Source organism: Lodderomyces beijingensis (assembly GCF_963989305.1).
Source record: "Lodderomyces beijingensis strain CBS 14171 genome assembly, chromosome: 3".
NCBI classification, from domain to species: domain Eukaryota; kingdom Fungi; phylum Ascomycota; class Pichiomycetes; order Serinales; family Debaryomycetaceae; genus Lodderomyces; species Lodderomyces beijingensis.
In genome coordinates this window covers 321,708-339,500 of record NC_089972.1, presented here as the reverse complement: position 1 = coordinate 339,500, position 17,793 = coordinate 321,708, and the positions used below count along the sequence as shown (strand labels likewise).

Here is a 17,793-nt window from a genome sequence, read left to right as displayed (position 1 = left end):
GTGTGTGTGTCTATTTGTGATTCACAGTCAGTCCGTCTGTCTCTATGTCTGGCTTTGCTTTCTTGCTGCCTTTTTTCAACGTCTTCCTGTGTAATACCTTGGACTCCTGTCTAAGTAGTGGCGAAATAGGTGAATGCTGAATTTTTCAAAAAAGGGTTGGCTGTAGATGTATGTAGCAGACGTAGTTATAGTTATACGTCTATTGTGTGGGAAAAGAGAGAATCTTTGAGGGGTATATTTCACTCACTTTATACTTTACATGGTACTACCAATACTACTAGTAGTAGTAGTGCTACTACTATCACTATCGCTATTGACGGAATCGACTGACTTAGCCCACTTTGCCCGATTTCTGCTTGTCTTTTGCCCTCCGCGGAGTTTGAAAGGGTATTGTCAGATAAGCCGGGTTAAGACATCGTACTGTGATCATCGTCAACCCCGTCATCCACCACCACCACTGGCGGCAGCTGAGAGACGCCAATAGAGAGATAGTGGCGGCAGGGGAAGAAGCAGGGCAGCAGACGCACCACCCACCCCAACCAGTCTCGCCAGAAGTAAAAAATTAAATTTTTAAAAAAAAAAAATAAGATTTAAAAAAGAGGCTGTGTCAAATGGAATTGGTAGCGGTGGCAGCAAAGAAACCCACTCACCATCACGAGAGTTTTACACCTTAACATACCATGCCTGGCGATTCAGGTGTAGGAGCGAGAGATTTTTTTTGTTTTTCAGCAGTGAAGAAGTGGCACTACGAAGGAGATATCCAGGCAATGCCAGGTATCCACCACAACCACTGCTAGTAGTTGGCACTAGCAGTGGCAGTGGCAGTGGCAGGTCCATTACTACGTGAGGCACAACAACAACCCACCAAGAAAAAAAACGAAAAAAAAATTAACGTTCCAGCGAGAGATTTATGTAGCGAGTGGAAAATTAAGCGCAATAACAGAACGAGTTTCCCATAGAGGGCACCAGACAAAGAGAGGTTGAACAAACAATCGCTCGAGGAGTCAAAAACAAGAAAAGCAACAAAGCTCTCACTGGGATTCATCGACAAGTTCAATCTCCCCCTCCCCCCACGTCGACGGGACAAGGGGGTTCTCAAATTAACTTTGAAGCCGTCTGGTGGATTCTGTTTGTCGCAATTTTACACCTTTAGTCGGTGCTTTTTTTTTTCGGTTTGGGATTGTTGAGAACAACACTCCCGTGCCTCTTCTTCGTCCTAATCTCCGCGCTGATCGCAGCGGCTATGAGCAAAAACAGCCGATGGAACAGTGTCATGCTCTCTCGAGCAGCTTCACCTCCAGCCCCTTATATACATATATACACATATATATGTATTGGCAGGGCGGGCATTCGCCACCCAAGGCCCCTCTAGTCCCCAGTCCCTAAGCCCTGGTCACTGGTGCCTCCTTTGCTCTCCACTTCAGTCTGGTTCTCCCCCAAGCCTCGAGGAGTCCATCATGAAGACGTACGAATATGCAACGTCCAAAAAGCCCCCCCCTCTTTCTATTTCTTTTTCTTATTTTTTTATTTCCTTCTATGCTGTTGATAATTGGCCGCCCTGGGGTCAGCTGCAGCACAGATGAGCTAAAATGCGGTTAGGTAATGGCCAATTTGCCCCGACTGGGAAGTCGACAAGCGGAGCAAGCGCACTAAACCCTCGCAGATCGTGTTGGGCCACGACACGCGGCATGAAGTAGGGAAACAAGAGACAGATGGGGAGGAACGTGAGTTCCATCTTCTCCCTCAAGTCCTCTTTCAAAGTCCTCTCTCAAGTGCCCCGACGCATATCAACAGATCTTGCTGTGATCGCAAGAAAACAACCGGAAAACTGCATCCCACCAACCGATAATAAAAACCCCATTCTGCATCTTTCTCTTTTTTAAATCTTTTTTTTTCTTTTTTTTTTGTTTGCTCACAACCCAGTGCTTGAATAGCAAACAGCATGCACAAATTTCCATTTCCTCATCGTGTGTGCGTCCGTTTGTCTCTTCAAGATCACGACTGTATCTCTAACGAGCTGTTGGGCGGATGAAGCCGTGTAACGCATGAGGGAAATGTACATCGCCGCCACAACCTCAACTCATTACGGTTCAAACGCAGAACGCAAAACGCCACACCCACTACACCAACTTCTCTACGCTAGGATTCTTGGCTTCTGGCCCGCCTCCTTCCCCGTATGCGGTGGCCATAGCCCTCGACCATTAACCCTCCTCAAGGTGTATATCTCTGGCTAATCTCGCTAAATGTGTGCACATGTCGCAATCGGACTCGTCGTAAATTAAAGGCTTTTAAGGGGCGGAAGAAAAAAGCGCAATCAGCACCAGCACAAGAAAAAAAAAGAAAAAAAAGGGGGGGGGAACGTGTGCGTGCGTGTGTGGATGGTGCCTTTCGTTATATTTTATTTGTTCATCTCTTTACTCTCCTGTTTCTCTTTCTTGTTTCGCTCTTATAAGCCACACAAGCTGTCAAAACCGGGGCTTAGCCTTTAAATGGCCATGACCATGGGTCATGGGGGGCTGGTCTCGATGTTTTGCTATTCCAGCAAAGGGGCGGAGGATCTTATCTGCTACAAGTTTTTCGTCTGCAAAAAAAAAAAAAAAAAATTAAACTTTTTGCAACCACGAACAAGAAAAAAAACCACCAATTAGCATTAAAGGTTTTAGAGTAGCTTGTAGAGTGGCATTTGGTTTCATCATTTACCGCGTTTTCTTTCGTCCCCCCCGTTTCCGTCCCCCCAATACCACCTCGAACGGTGTGATACGATGCGTATCACTGTACTTTTGTGAGGGAATATTTTGTCGCTTCCTTACAAGGCTTCAAAACTCGGGCTATGCTGTTTTTTTTTTTTTTTTTTTGCAAAACTGTTTCTTTTAGCCCTACCCCCTTCCTAATTAGGGTAGAATGTTCTTGAAACCTCTGTTTGGTGGCAATCTGGTTATGAACACACTGCGCGCTTCGTGGATGGTATTTAGAGCTGAAAAATCGATCGCGCGGCTTGCAAATGTAAATACAAGTGTATCGAAAAGCTCAAGCTCGTGGGATCCTTATAATACTCCATGTAATGACTTGCTAAAAGAGAAATTGCTCATTCAGAATGTGGAGTGTATAGGCAGAATCTAAGGATGTAAGATTCTGTAAACTGGAGTGAGTACTATTGCGTTGTTTCTACACTAAAGGCAGAGATACCAAACAGTACAGATGCTGGAACCATATTTTTTCCATGGCGTTTTGAGAGCAGGGGTATATTGTAGTGTTTTCTTTTTGTATAATCGATAGCGTTCGAGTTACCATAAAGTGAATGTCTCAAGCTCAATTAAGAGAGCTACGGAAGTTGCCAAAGAATACAGTGCATTTTAAAGGAAAGAAGAAGCTCGCTCGTGCCGTACACGTGACTATTCAATGTTTTATCGCATTCAGCGGAGCGTCAAGCTCGGCTAAGTTGATAGCTAACTAGCCTAGTTGATCACGGCCCCACTGGCTCAAAGGTTACAGCATCGCCCTCCTACTTGGAAAGGCGAAGACTCCGGGTTCGAGTCCCGGGTGGGGTTTTGAATGTCCAATTTTTTTTTTCAACCTTCTCTTCACTCCTTTTTGTTTTATTGATAAAATCACACATACCTCAACCTCCACAATGGATGACATATTTTTCACTTCATGTTGTGGGCTTCACGGTGTTGGAAGTAAGCTGAAGTGTGTAATATTAAAGTCATGAAATTGTTTGCTAGCAAAAAAAAAAAAAAAACAAAAAAAAAAGTACCGTACGTAATCTCTAGTGGATTCCGCTCTTGCCTTATGTTCCAACCCTTTCCCTCGAGATCAATTGCATACTTTTCATACTTTTTCTGAAGATGAAACGTAGTGTGGCCCCCTCATCGTACATAAATCTGCTCTTTGGGAATGGATTCTGGGGAAAAGAACTATATCCTTTATATGCATTTTCCACAGTGCTTATCTCTCTTTCTTTTTATTCTTCTCTCTCTGTTTTGGCTCTCGCTCTTGTGAGCTTATCTCCAACCTCGGGGTTACGAGCTCCCTAAATTTTTTAATCGTCGCGGTTGACAGCGAAACCGAAACCTTTCGAAAAAATATGAGAGCACGCCAGGGTAGGTCCAGGTTCAGAAAACGTAGCTTAAAACTTATCTCTTCATGGTCTAGACTATTAAGCTCCAACTGAAGGCTGCGACGCGACCAGCACCGGAGAAGTGGGCGTGGAGTCCAACGCAGTTGAGTGTGGAACTTTTGGCAGGTCAATAAGGCTGTTGGAGACGAGACAAGCAACAACGAGCTTTTCCCGGAGATTAAGCGTGAAAACCACGCTACTTCTTCGGTAGTCATCTGTTAACTCTCGAGATTCGAATGGTGGCATCGTCTAGTCTCCCATAGTCGTTTCCAGCGTGATCTAGAGCGATAGAGGTTGAAGTGTGAGAGTTGCAGCGGTGTGTTGTTCAACCATGGGAGTGGAAGTCACGTGACATGGGAATGATCACATCCCCTCTGGAGAAGTGGGCGTGGAGCCCCACACAGTCGAGTGCGAGACTTTTGGCAGATGAATGAGGCTGCTGGAGACGAGACAAGCAACGACGAGCTTTTCCCGGAGATTAAGCGTGAAAACTACGCTACTTCTTCGGTAGCCATCGGTTAACTCTCGAGATTCGAATGGTGGCCTCGTTGAGTCTCCGATAGTCGTTCCCGGCGTGATATAGAGCGATAGAGCTTGGTGGGGGGAGTTGCAGCGGTGTTTTGTTCAACCATGGGAGTTTTAAGTGAGTGGGCGGCTACAAGAGTCACGTGACATGTGAATGATCACCTTCCCTCTGAAGAAGTGGGCGTGGAGCCCCACACAGTCGAGTGCGAGACTTTTGACCGATAAATGAGGCTGTTGGAGACGAGACAAGCAACGACAAGCTTTTCCCGAAGATTAAGCGTGAAAACTACGCTACTTCTTCGGTAGCCATCGGTTAACTCTCGAGATTCGAATGGTGGCCTCGTTGAGTCTCCGATAGTCTTTCCCGGCGTGATATAGAGCGATAGAGCTTGGTGGGGGGAGTTGCAGCGGTGTTTTGTTCAACCATGGGAGTTTTAAGTGAGTGGGCGGCTACAAGAGTCACGTGACATGTGAATGATCACCTTCCCTCTGAAGAAGTGGGCGTGGAGCCCCACACAGTTGAGTGCGAGACTTTTGGCAGATAAATGAGGCTGCTGGAGACGAGACAAGCAACGACGAGCTTTTCCCGGAGATTAAGCGTGAAAACTACGCTACTTCTTCGGTAGTCATCTGTTAACTCTCGAGATTCGAATGGTGGCATCGTCCAGTCTCCCATAGTTGTTCCCAGCGTGATCTAGAGCGATAGAGGTTGAAGTGTGAGAGTTGCAGCGGTGTGTTGTTCAACCATGGGAGTGGAAGTCACGTGACATGGGAATGATCACATCCCCTCTGGAGAAGTGGGCGTGGAGCCCTACACAGTTGAGTGCGAGACTTTTGACCGATAAATAAGGCTGTTGGAGACGAGACAAGCAACGACGAGCTTGTCCCGAAGATTAAGCGTGAAAACTACGCTACTTCTTCGGTAGCCATCGGTTAACTCTCGAGATTCGAATGGTGGCATCGTCTAGTCTCCCATAGTCGTTTCCAGCGTGATCTAGAGCGATAGAGGTTGAAGTGTGAGAGTTGCAGCGGTGTGTTGTTCAACCATGGGAGTGGAAGTCACGTGACATGTGAATGATCACCTCCCCTTCCACCAAATGGGACAAGTGTACAAGGAAGATTATTGTAGTGACATAAATTCAATTTGACAACCCAAGACCTGTTAACAAGCTTCAGTCGTCTAATCTATAACCTCTTGTAAGCACCGACTAATTGAGAAATCAAGGATATTGGCATCCTTTTTGGCCTCATTCCATTTTTAAAAGTTTTGAAGTTGGTGCTAAGATGGTTGCGAAAAAAAAAAAAAGAAACACACATACAAGCAAACGAGCCGTGAAGAGTAATCGAGAGGCCCCAAAACACACGAGATGCAGATGATATGAGTCGACGCTGGAGATAGTGACGGGGTTTGCAGGATCTCTTCTGCCTTCGTCAATCATTCTATTGAAATTACAACTAAACATCACACTACACCACCTGGATATCATCAGGAAGCAAGAATTTACTGCTCATTTGACCAGAATATATTGTTGCCATACTCATCGATGATTTTTCCCTTGTTCAGCCCACATTGTAGATGTTTGCGAGTGCCCACATCACACACCATGGTAACGGGACCTTTACCAATCAACGACCTGGGTTTCGACGGTTTCCAAACCGAGCTAATCACGACCCGTGAGCGCGGTCTCGGGTCACTATTTATGTCCGAGTTGAAATAACCATTGGTGGTGCTGGCTGCGGATGCGGATACGGGTCGATTTCGCCAGAACCTGTATATGATTTTCCTCGTGATCAACGCCGTGGTCCATATAGGGACATAGCCAAACAAGCGCGCGGCCTCTTCTTGCGTCAGATAACACGCGGCAAACGAATCCACCGCGCGCTCGCTGGCCAACTTGACCTTGGTCCCAGCCATCAACGTGAACCCAATGGTCGTAGTGTTGATGAGGTATCCAAAGTTGGTGGTGATCCCCGTGCTGCCGCTGAAGCGCGCCGACAAGCCGACTCGATAAGTGGTGGCTATGCCCATCAAGGGCCCTTCCAACCCAAATGCCCTGCTCGAGATGCAGGGCGAGATGGGGATGTATTTGTAGTGGGGCTCCAAGAAGTTGTGCTTGACTTCAACGTATTCCAAGTGCTTGAATTTGCGCGCGTCGGTCGACTTTAGCACGTCGTCGATGGGTACAATCGTTGTGTTTGAGTCCTCGATGTAGATGACCGTCTTGGGGTTGTGGTAGAACAAGGACTCCAAAAGCTGTGGCGTGAGCGACTCGCGCTCTTCGATGGTGTAAAAAGTGACATTCGAGAGATTAATCTGGCTGTTTGCTTCTTCCTCGTCCAAATCCACAAACCTAGTCGGCCGGACCTCGTTGAGTTGAGGAAAAGCACAATTGCACACGGACAAGATGTAGAGAATGAGCAAATCACAAAGCATTTCATGGTATTTATCACGCGTCTCTTTGACCAACTCCCAAAAAAATGAAAGCACATGGCAAGATCTTTTGATATGGTGCCACTCCACACCCCCCCCCCCCCCCCTCTCACCCATCTCCTTCCATTCTTGGAAAAGATCTCCAATGTCAAATCCGGATCCGATCTGACCTGAATCTGAAGCGTGAAACTTACGCTCCAACTACGCTCCAATTGAAGAACGCATGTCTGCGAGTTCCCAGGGTTCTTGCTGCCCCGAAACTATTTCTCTCCCTCCCCCAGATTTCTTATCCGGTGGGGACAGCTGACACCCACCCCCTTAAACCCGCGACGGACACCGAAAACAAACCAACCAAGGAGGTTTTTCTTTTATTAAAATTAAAATTCCCATGACATCCAGTTTCAAGTGGAAGAGTTCCCAAGCCCATGCCGCCGCAGTCGTTTAAACAGCACGTAGTCACCAACCTACGACTCGTGTGTCTCTTGCTAATACCCATCCTCGCAATCCTATACATCATCCCCACGTTCATCACACCCGAGCTCGCCGATAATTTCCACACCAACTTCAAAATCGTGCTCTTGACCAAGGAATGGTGCCAAGTCAAACCGTGGCAGTGCGCCGTCTTGAACGAGGATTACGGCGACCCGCTGCAGTTGCTCAAGATTCGATTCCACCATTACGACGTCATCTACGTGGTGCACAAAAACGTTGCTCTCTGGGACGATTTCGTTATCAATGTGCTCATGCACAGGAACCCCATGATCCTGCTTCTACGCCGATCGTGGGCCAATGAGCAAGATGAGGCCTTTTGGGGCAAGTTTGAAGAGTCGCTCAGAATCGCAAATGCAATGGTCAACGTGATGGTTTTCCATAGTATCTGGGGGATCGTTTTTTCGAAAATGTGGATGTTTTTCGTGTTTGGCATCGCGGTGACGGTATTGGAACCGTGGGAGAGGTTGGCTGGACCACTCTGGACAATCTTACAGGAAGCAAATACTGTTTTTTAGTAAAAATCTATATATTGTATACAAAGACCAAAAAAAAAAAAAAAAAAATGAAAAAATCCAAAAAAATGATGATGCCTTGGTACTTTTTTTTCTTTTTTGCCTTAGAATCCAAAGTTGAAAGCGCTCATGTCCGGCTCTTCAAATGCCTGTGCGGGCGGTGGAGCCTTGTTGGTGCGGTAATGGTCGTCGTCGTTTTTAAAAGAATCCAAGATGTTGGAGGGTTTACCACTGCCATTCCGATTCACCTCCTCATGACCAAAGCCATTCCTGCTGATAAAACTGCTGTCATCTTTACTCTCTGCGGTAGTAGTTGTTGCTGCTGCTGCTGCTGCTGCTGGCGGCATAGCAGACTCCAGCAATGATTGCGTAGAAAATGTCCAGCTTCGTAAAAGAAGCAACGCTAGATAGTCGCACCCCATTCTCGTGTATATCCGTGCAACCTTGATGACAAACTGGAACTCCTCGTCTGGAGAAATGTTCATGGATCCCTTGTGATAGCTGACACTGCGCAGCCTCAAGTCGTTAAACAACAAGATCAAGACGGGATCATCACGCAAGAAGCTTTGTCCCTTGGCTGATACCATAATGTCGGAATAATGGGGAAATTTCGACAGGTTTCCAGTAATCATGTCCATGGGGGTCTTGATCAACGCCTCAATGGCCAAGGGCTTATCGTCGATTTGCCAAAACACCCAGCTTGTTGTCCACCGATCGCCGTTTTCAATGGCATCGGGAAGAACATACTTTTCAATCAAGTTAACCAAACTTTCGTCGTACTCTTTGCCAATCGTCTTTGTTCCGCAGTACACTTTTGCAACAGCTATAGCCAACGCAATGTCACCGATCTTGTTGGCAATTATACTGCAGCAATCGTACGGCTTGTCTCCTAGCAAGAAGAAATACGCGGCATCAAGATACCGATGTTTCCCCAACAAAACAAACGCATTTTTCAAAGCCGCCGATTTCCATCTCGGGTCCGTAAAGTCGTTGCTCAAAAATTTGATCATCTTGGTTTTCTCTTCATGTTGAACGATTTTCCACAAGCCAATGAGAATCTGCTTCTTGCGCAAGGCAAGGTAGAGCAAGGAAATGATCCCCGAGGGGTCTCGTGACTCTCCAAATTCGTTTTTGACGACACTCTCAACGACTTTCACCAACCGCTCCGTCTTTACCCAGTACACCAACCCGGTCTTTTTCACATTTTCCCAAACCAAGCGGTTCTTGTAGTATGTTTCCACACTGGAAAGTAAAATTTCTCTGCTATCGGAGTGCAAGGCCCAATTGATATCTCTCATCGACAACCGTTTCTGTTTAGCGGACAACTGGAACAACTTGAAACCAATCATGAACCTCAACCCATTGTCGTCCAACATCGATGCACTCGTAATGAGATCCTTCACGATGGCAATAACAGACACCAACGTGCTTTGTTGGTGTCTAGTCAACAAGGGCAAGGAAAGGGTCATCAATTTTTTGGTTAACAAGTCGGCTAATTCGGCTGTGAATTTTGTAAACACGTCAAGGCTATAGCTCAGAGACATGCGTCGCTGCAATGGCTTGATTTTGCGAGCCTCTTTACCGGTAAATGACACGTCGAGACTCTTGTGGATCTCGTCCTCGAAATCGATCCCCAAGTCCCAGGTCACGTCGTCGCCTTGTCTCAACATTTGAAACAACCTCACCAAAATGGTTTGCACGGGCAAAATTTGGCTCATAAACAACGCTTGGATCAAAAATTGCGGGTGGTAGATCGGTAGTGGTCCGTTCAAGACGCGCACCAAATGGGAGATGTCATAAACGGTGTCTGAATCATCAAATACTTCCTGCGAGTCTTGCTTCTCTGTTTCTTTATCCTTGTCCTTGCTCTTCTTCTTCTTCTTCACATACCCACTCATAAGCTGCCTCATTGTCGAGTCGATTCCAGTCGAGCCAAGCTTGACCCACCTGTCGTCGATGAAAAACTGGTTACCAGAACCAATCACCAAATAGCCATCGTCGAGCCAAATCAGGTCCCCAATTTCATGCGACGTGTATTTTGAAATGTCAATCTTTTTAATCGCGGCGTAGGTGGGGATCCGGTTGGTGTAATCGTACCTCAATTGCGTGAACAACGAGACAAACCGATCAAACCCAACCGACAATATCGCGCTTGTAGTCAGCTTCTCTGTCAAACTGGCATTGATGAACGTCCAGTCCAAATCCTTGATTCGTCCCTGGCTGCTACTGCTGGCATATCTTTCTTCATACTCTAATACGCCCTGGTCGACGTCCCAAATCGACAAGTGGTATCCTCCTTCTCCAACAACGGCAAACTTGTCAATGACGGTAGATCCATTAATCTTTTCGGCGTCCTTGATGTTGGTAGCAAGCGTGAACCTGTTGATCCACGAAACTTCCTCGGGCAGCAGCCCAAAGTCCAACGTGTAACTCTTTAACAATCCAGTGCGGTCAATCACCGCAATCAAGCTTTTCCTGGATTGCGTGACAAACGCGTCAACTTTCGTCACCTGATGTATCTGCTCCTCCTGCGGCAAATTTGCAATCTTTTGGTCCTTAAACTCAATCTCGGTGACTTTGTCATTTGCGTACTTCAAGCTTAGTTTCCAAGCACGAATTGCATCTTTTTCGTACACCGCGACAACAATGTATTGTCGTACCGGTATGTCAGCAGCCAGTTCTCCGGGAAATTCAGTCATGGCCAAGGCTTTGGGCCTCGAATTCTCGACCGAGAGTCTATAAATTTGTTTTGCAGGTAGATCGTCTTGTCTAAAGCCGTTGCAGTCCCACAAACTAATATGCCCAACCTTTTCACAAACCACAACGAGGTGTCGCCTTTTTTCATCCGTGGGAGGCTCAATATCGTTGATTATCGCAGCGTCCCAAATACCGTTGGGCTCGGCTGATTTGCCATCATCCTCCTGTTCCACACACAACTGGAATCTTCTAGTGATGGACATGATTTTGATGCCGTTTTCTTCATAAACTAGTGGCTCCCAAATATAGTTGTGCTCGGCAAAGTTGGATATGGACAAGACGAGGTTTTTTGTTGTGTATAACGAGTTTGACCTCACAAGTTTGCGAATCGATTTTCTGTGCCCTTGGTATTTGCTGAGCAAAATTGCCCCAACCGAGGAGCCGCTTGTTTCCAGTGGCTCAAAGATCTGCCTCAAGTCCAACAACTCGAATCTTAGGGTGTTTTTGATTCTATCATGAACTAAAAAGGAGAGCGCCTGCACTCTGTCGTCGTTGCTGACCCTACACAAGCCATTGGCAATCACTGGGTAAAGTTTTGTCGATATAAACTCCTTGGACTGGATGTAATCTGAGGTCAACCCCACATCGGTAAGTTGCGGTTGCGAAAGGAGTGGGAACTCATTGCGGCCAAACTTGAAGTCGTCGTTGTCTTTGCCAATGTGGGTAAACTTGATATTGCTCGGTGGAGTTTGCGAGATGTTAGAAATGGCAATGACTCTCGCGTGGCCAGACAAAGAGGTCACTAGTAGCAAATCAAAGTCCCTGAGATTCACGTCGCGAAATAAGAGGTTTTCGTGTGCCTTTTCAGTTAAAAAGCTGGCCAAGTATGCATGCTCAATGACGAGCGCCGAGCTGATTTTGTCGCCATCTTTGAAAATGTCGCCCAAGTTCAAACTGGCCCAGTTACTGATTTGGTTATGGCCGCTCGATTCGTACGATGCCCACACTTTAAACTCGTCCTCGGTGGTTAACGTGTAAATGACTTCGCTTTCCTCATTTGCCGTGTTGATGTAGCCTCGAATGTTTTTAATGTTGGCCATTGAGGAGTCGACAATCTTGTTAGCAGGAGCACTTTCCGCGCTTTTGAAGTTTCTCCTCCAGTAAAACTCCTTGACGCTGGTGCCCTTGCGATGCGGAAGGTACGAGATCTCAAATAAGGTGTTGTCGTCGCCGTAGTTGATCCTCGTCCACACCTTGACTAGTCGGTCATACGGCCCCGTTGTCGCGAGAATGATCTTTGCATTCGGAGTAACGCAGAGCCTGTACACAGGGTTCAGCTGACGCGAGCTCCAGCGCTTCTTGAACCTCAACTCGTCGCAGTCATCGTAAAAATGGAATAGCAGGATGGCGTCACTTGCCCCAATTATCAACTCGTCTTCTCCGCTTGCCCACTCGAGACAATTGATCTTTGTTCCTTCCTTCAACTCCACCTGCAGGGCCAACGTCCATTTCGGTACTCGCATGTACTCATTCACCGGCTTGAAAATCAAGCAGACATTGTCGTAGCCCACTGCAATAGTGCCACGCCTTGTGTTGAGATCCACTGCTCGGGGGTCCTTCAGAAGATAGATAGTCTGTAGATTTTTCTCAATGTTATAAGGGTTTGGGTTTTTATTGCTGCTGGAAATGCTGCCTGTGACAAGAATTAGGTTATTGCCTGATCCATAGATGACAACATGATGATTCTTCCAGTTGGCCTGAGTCACCGAGCAAGAGCTTTTATTCACCTCCCCTGGTATAAAGTTGATAGTCATCGACAAAAGAGATGGCTATGGAGCAGTCGCTGACGGGGGGTCAGAAGCAGAAACTATCAAATCCTGAAGCTTGGGGGTATAAATGAAAATGGCCAAAAGGTGGTCGGGGTTCGGTAGTACATGAAAAAAAAATATACTAAATAAAAAAATCAAACATCTAACTAACCCAGAATCATCTCATTTGGTGTAGCCAGAAAGCTGTAACGATTCAATCACCAAACTCGTACCTCCTTTTTGGAAGTATATATAGGCAAGAAAACAAAAAATGGGAGCAAGGTATGTTGCTACATTTACAACGTTTTTTTAGAACGGGATGAAGCAGAGTAGAGATGTGGTGCTAACATGGATAACTCAGTTGTAAAGATCAAAAGACTGCCTTGGCTATATGCCTTCAGAGGTCACCCTGTGTGTTAATACAGCGAAACACTCCGAAGGAGTGCTTGACAAATCCAGAACTAAAGAAAGATCTTCCCGAGTTGTGCAAGGCCAACTTTAGAGCCTTCATGGACTGCAAGAACGGGATATTTGACATGAGGAAAAGAATGAAAGGCAATGCACCGTTGTCGACTGGGAAATTTGACGAGCAGTACGAGAACCTAAGTAGTGGTAATTTCGATCCAGTAGAAGAGGTGAGGAAATTGGAGGTCTTGAATAGAAATCTTTCGAAACAGCAGCAGTTGAAAGAGGAGAAGGAGAAGCAGCGGTTGAATAGCGAAAGCCTGTGAGTCCAATGTCTCCCCACGTCTCTTGTACATACAAACATATATGCATACATACAAGTGTATATATATATAGGGCGAGATCTATGTACGCGTTCTTGCCAAGTACAGTTCCTTCTCGTCGCTCAACCTTGAGATGAACTTTTTAAATATGGGATTGAAATGGACCATGTTTGTAAATACCCCTTGCATTTCCATCAAGGTGTGTATGTGCTGTAGAATATAGTCCTTGGATCCAGACGAAATTGCCAACTGCGACCTCACGGTTTCGACGTGGTTGTCCAACACAAGCTGGAACTCGTCGACGGAGTAGGTAAAGTTTGTTTTTTCTGTTTGTTTTGGAGACAAGGAGTTGGTCAAGTGCTCGAACACTTGAATCACCTCAAGTAGGTGCGTTTTGATCTTTTTGAGTTGTATCAACGTGTCAATGGCCCCGTCGTTTAAAGCGGTTTTCTCCTCCGCTGAATTTAGCTGCTTGTTCACCTCACCAATCTCGGAGCTCAAGGTGTGAATTGAGTTGTTCAAAATGTTTAGGTAGTATTGCAACCGCGTGGAGTCTTGCTGAACTTCGTCCTGCTGGTGGTCTTCTTCTCCGTAAAGGAAACCCACGGCCGAGTTTGAGTTCTCTAGCATGGCGAGGTTCTCCTTGAGCTCGTTGTTGGTGATGTCGTGGACACTATAGTCTAGCTGTGTGATCATCTGGTTAATGGTATGTGTGAGAGACGATAGCTTGTTCTTGGAATAGGGCGAAACTCCTGCCCGGTCGTGAGTTACATTAAAGACTAGTTTATCAACAAAGTTGGAGGGCTCGAACTTGTCGTCCAAAAACATCGACAACTGCTCATCAATTGCAGCTTCATTGCTCGTCATTTAAATATAAAAACATTCAAAGTCCCTTTTTGGGGTGTACTTTCAAGACCTGTTTCTAATTGTCTTTCTAATGTTTTATTCAGTTCATGTTGGACCTGTTTTTTGTTGATTTTTGATTACCTCTCTCTTTTCGTGATTTCCGATGTTCTCAAATTTTGCAACTTTTTTTTCACACAACCAACGCTCTTCACCATCGATAGACATACAGACAGACAGATAGATAGATAGACGACAGGCAGTTCTTCCTTGTTTTTCCCTTTTGTTGCTTTTACTTTTTTGTTTACTTCCATGTCAAACGTGCACAATGTCCCCATATTGATCAATCAATATGTTGCCGCGGCCGGGAACGATGAGCAAGCGTGCCAGGCATATGTCAGTGAGGTTATCGAGATGCTCAGCACGAAAGAGGTCACGTTGCTCCAGTTTATACAGAAACTAGGCCCCACGTTAACGTCGGAGCAAGGGTTGGTGCGAAGCAAGGCGATGAGCTTCATGGCCCATATATTGAGAGATCTCCAGCCGACTAGTCAATTGTCGAGACAAGATGTGACGGTCTTGATTGACTTTTTGATGACCAAGTTTAATGACGAGTTGAGTTTGATTCACGCATTGAACGGGTTAAACTCGTTGATCCGGTCCAAGAACTACATGGCAAAGTTGAACACGGGCAAGATTTTGGCCAAATTGAACGACGCGTATGACCCAAAGAAGAATCTAGCAAAAGTGAGATACGAGGCATTCCAGATATTGTCAGGCCTAATGGAAAATCACCTCGAGGTTGTGCAAAGAAATGATAGCGACGACAAGATTTTTGTCAAGACATTTATTCACATTGCCTCGGGAGAGAAGGACCCCAGAAACCTTTTATTGTCGTTTAAATTGAACAAGGAAATTAACGAAAAAATATTCGACTTTGACGAAGCCAACGAGTCTCATGAAGATTTGATAACCGACTTGTTCGATGTCTGCTTCTGCTACTTCCCAATCTCGTTTACGCCTCCGGCCAACGACCCATACAAGATCACTGCCTCGGAGTTGAAAGAAAAGTTGAGACTCACAATTGCTTCTCAATCCGGATTTGCTCCCGATGCCTTTCTGGGTCTCGTTGAAAAGCTAGCATCTACAAACCCAGCGATCCGAAAAGATACTTTAAAGACTATCAACTTGTGTGTTGAAAACTATTCAGCCGAGGCTTTGGAAGCGCAGTGGCTGGTGCTATGGAGTGCATTGAAATTCGAGATTCTCCACAATGACGCTGCAGTGTTTAAAGCCAATGTGAAAACCATAATCCCCACTGATATTCACGAGATTGACGACAACGACGACGTAAAGGTGGTTTTTTTAACCATGACGATACTCGAGAGTTTAATTCGAAAAGTTAAAAGGCCTGCGGACATGTTGAGAATTGTGATTGACGAACTACGCCCCAACTTGACAAGTGAAAAGTCGTCAAAGCAGTCGGTCATCATCTTGTCAATTTTAGCAAGCACATCTGTCGAAAACTACAATGCTGTCGTTGACACCCTTTTCCAGTACAAGACGTGGGGAAAGTACTTTAACGTTGAAGATGAGGTGGAGGAAGAAAAAGAAGGAGATGAAGGAGAGGAAGAGGACAAGAATGCGGACTTTAGCTTGAATGTCGCTCGTCAACGTGATTTAGTGGACAATTTAGGATTTGTTTTGACCGCTTACCCCGTGTCTGGCAAGACACATCTTTCCAATTACAAGGACCACATTCTCTTGTTTTTATGCCAGTTGTTGACCAACTCCTCTCATTTGGAAAAGACGTTGAGGGTCAAGGCCGTGCAGCAGTCCATCAAGTTGATATCGTTGCCGCAATTTTTGACTATCACGAATGTCGAGTTGATTTTAGACAATTTCAGAAGGATTTTAGAGGAGAATTTGGCTAGCCAAGTGACAACGGATATGGTACTGTCTGAGATTGTGAAGGGACTATCCGAGATTATGGAAGAGAACCCTGCAGTAACGTCGTTGGTGATTGAAAAACTAGTCAACCCTTTGTTGAACTCCTTGAATGCACAGGAGGTGGACAAGAAGGAGGAGCGTGACAATAACAATGACAATGAAAACGAAAATGAAGATGAAGAAGAAGGAGAAGAAGATGGTGATGAGGACAATTCGTACAAGGCTGTTCTTTCCATTATTGGAGACCTCTGCGTGAATTATCAAGTTTTGGAGGTGTTGTCCATCAGGTTGGTGAGCAAGAGCAACGTTTCGGCAAAAAGATTCCAGCTAATTGTGGAAACTCTTGCATCTTTGATCGAAAAAGTGGAGATTATCCACCAGTTTTTAACAAACTCGTGGTACCAAACTTTCTTGCCTCGATTTCTAGCCACTATGCGCAGAGTTATTGGCGACAAGAGTACTAATTACGTTTTAGTTGAAGCAGTAGGTGACCTTGTGCGACTAATAATCAGGTTCATTGACGTGGCAAAGCACCAAGCGCTCTTGGACGAGTTCCACAAAGTATTCTTTACCCAGTCGCTGTCCAACTCGACAAAAGTTTTCCACTACGATGGTGATTTATTAGAAACGCCCACAGTGTACATTAGCATCTTCAATAAGATATTGTCCGCCATTGACAAATCGTGCCAGCTCGATACCGCAGCAAGCGCAGTAGCTTCGGTTGTGAAGTTGATTCCCGGTTTGACAAGCGGCGGATACGTGAGAGTGCAATACTTGGAAAATCTTTGTTTACTAGTCAACAAGTTCCAAACGGGTACGCAACCCATCAACTGGAGTTTTGACGATTTGAACCTGTTTGAAATTGATATATGGACGTTGAAGGCGTTGCTTTTGAAAATCGATGCTCTGGGCATTGAGCTGCTAAAGAAGTTGCTCGCTTACTTGACGGATGATCAAGCAACGCCAAGGCAAAAGCAATTGATTGCAAGATCACTACCAATACTTTTCATCGACATCAACCTATTCACAAACCCACCGTTGCCCAAAAAGGTCATTTCCAAAGTGACCAACCTCAATGTGAAGCTCCTATACAAGCAGCACGTTTTTGAGATTGTACTTCCATATCTTCTAGAACTGAGTCCAGATGCAAATACACCGCCACGTGAATTCGAACTCAAGTTCTTTGCCTTGTCGTTGATTGTTGAAAACGTATCGACAAAGATCTTGATTCTGCACTTGACCCAATTCCTTCCATCTGTGTTCAAAGCATTGCGCACTCCTGTTGCTAGTTCAAGCAGCAGCAGCAGCAGCAGAAGCATCATTTGCAAATCGTCGTTACGTATTCTACGGATCATTCTTGAACAGGATAACCAACAATCGACGAGCATGATCAAACCCAACTTGAGCGAGTTGATAACTATATTGTTGAAGTTTGCAACTGGTGGTGGTGATGATGGACAGGGCAAGCAAGGCGAATCAATCAGATTGTTGAGCTTGTCTGCGTTGGGATTGCTCTTTGAAAAGTTTGATTGCGAAAGACATCGAAAGTATGTGTTGAAGAATTTGGAAAAATGCTTGGATGATAATCGAAGGTTGATTAGAAAGTCAGCTACTGATTTGAGACAAAAATTGTACGAGATGAGGTGAAATTGTGGATACAGTTTACAATTTGGACACTGCCAAGAAG

General features: G+C 45.5%; 6 protein-coding genes across 6 annotated transcripts; 3 read left to right on the top strand and 3 right to left on the bottom strand. All coding sequences in view use genetic code 12, as the record gives it.

Annotated features, from left to right (window-relative positions):
- Positions 1–6,146: 6,146 nt before the first annotated feature.
- Positions 6,147–7,079, bottom strand: LODBEIA_P22550 (uncharacterized protein; the record flags this gene model as incomplete). The annotated part of the gene is made up of 1 exon (XM_066972234.1): positions 6,147–7,079. The coding sequence occupies one exon, from the start codon at positions 7,077–7,079 to the stop codon at positions 6,147–6,149; it is 933 nt and encodes a 310-aa protein (XP_066829193.1).
- A 422-nt stretch (positions 7,080–7,501) lies between these two features.
- LODBEIA_P22540 (uncharacterized protein) lies at positions 7,502–8,083 on the top strand (the record flags this gene model as incomplete). The annotated part of the gene is made up of 1 exon (XM_066972233.1): positions 7,502–8,083. One exon carries the CDS (start codon positions 7,502–7,504, stop codon positions 8,081–8,083), a length of 582 nt encoding a protein of 193 aa, XP_066829192.1.
- A 101-nt stretch (positions 8,084–8,184) lies between these two features.
- On the bottom strand, positions 8,185–12,591 carry LODBEIA_P22530 (uncharacterized protein; the record flags this gene model as incomplete). The annotated part of the gene is made up of 1 exon (XM_066972232.1): positions 8,185–12,591. One exon carries the CDS (start codon positions 12,589–12,591, stop codon positions 8,185–8,187), a length of 4,407 nt encoding a protein of 1,468 aa, XP_066829191.1.
- Positions 12,592–12,856: 265 nt separating this feature from the next.
- LODBEIA_P22520 (uncharacterized protein) lies at positions 12,857–13,316 on the top strand (the record flags this gene model as incomplete). The annotated part of the gene is made up of 2 exons (XM_066972231.1): positions 12,857–12,867; positions 12,947–13,316. 2 exons carry the CDS (start codon positions 12,857–12,859, stop codon positions 13,314–13,316), a joined length of 381 nt encoding a protein of 126 aa, XP_066829190.1.
- Positions 13,317–13,394: 78 nt separating this feature from the next.
- LODBEIA_P22510 (uncharacterized protein) lies at positions 13,395–14,180 on the bottom strand (the record flags this gene model as incomplete). The annotated part of the gene is made up of 1 exon (XM_066972230.1): positions 13,395–14,180. One exon carries the CDS (start codon positions 14,178–14,180, stop codon positions 13,395–13,397), a length of 786 nt encoding a protein of 261 aa, XP_066829189.1.
- A 288-nt stretch (positions 14,181–14,468) lies between these two features.
- On the top strand, positions 14,469–17,753 carry LODBEIA_P22500 (uncharacterized protein; the record flags this gene model as incomplete). Its single annotated transcript, XM_066972229.1, has 1 exon — positions 14,469–17,753. The coding sequence occupies one exon, from the start codon at positions 14,469–14,471 to the stop codon at positions 17,751–17,753; it is 3,285 nt and encodes a 1,094-aa protein (XP_066829188.1).
- Positions 17,754–17,793: the final 40 nt, after the last annotated feature.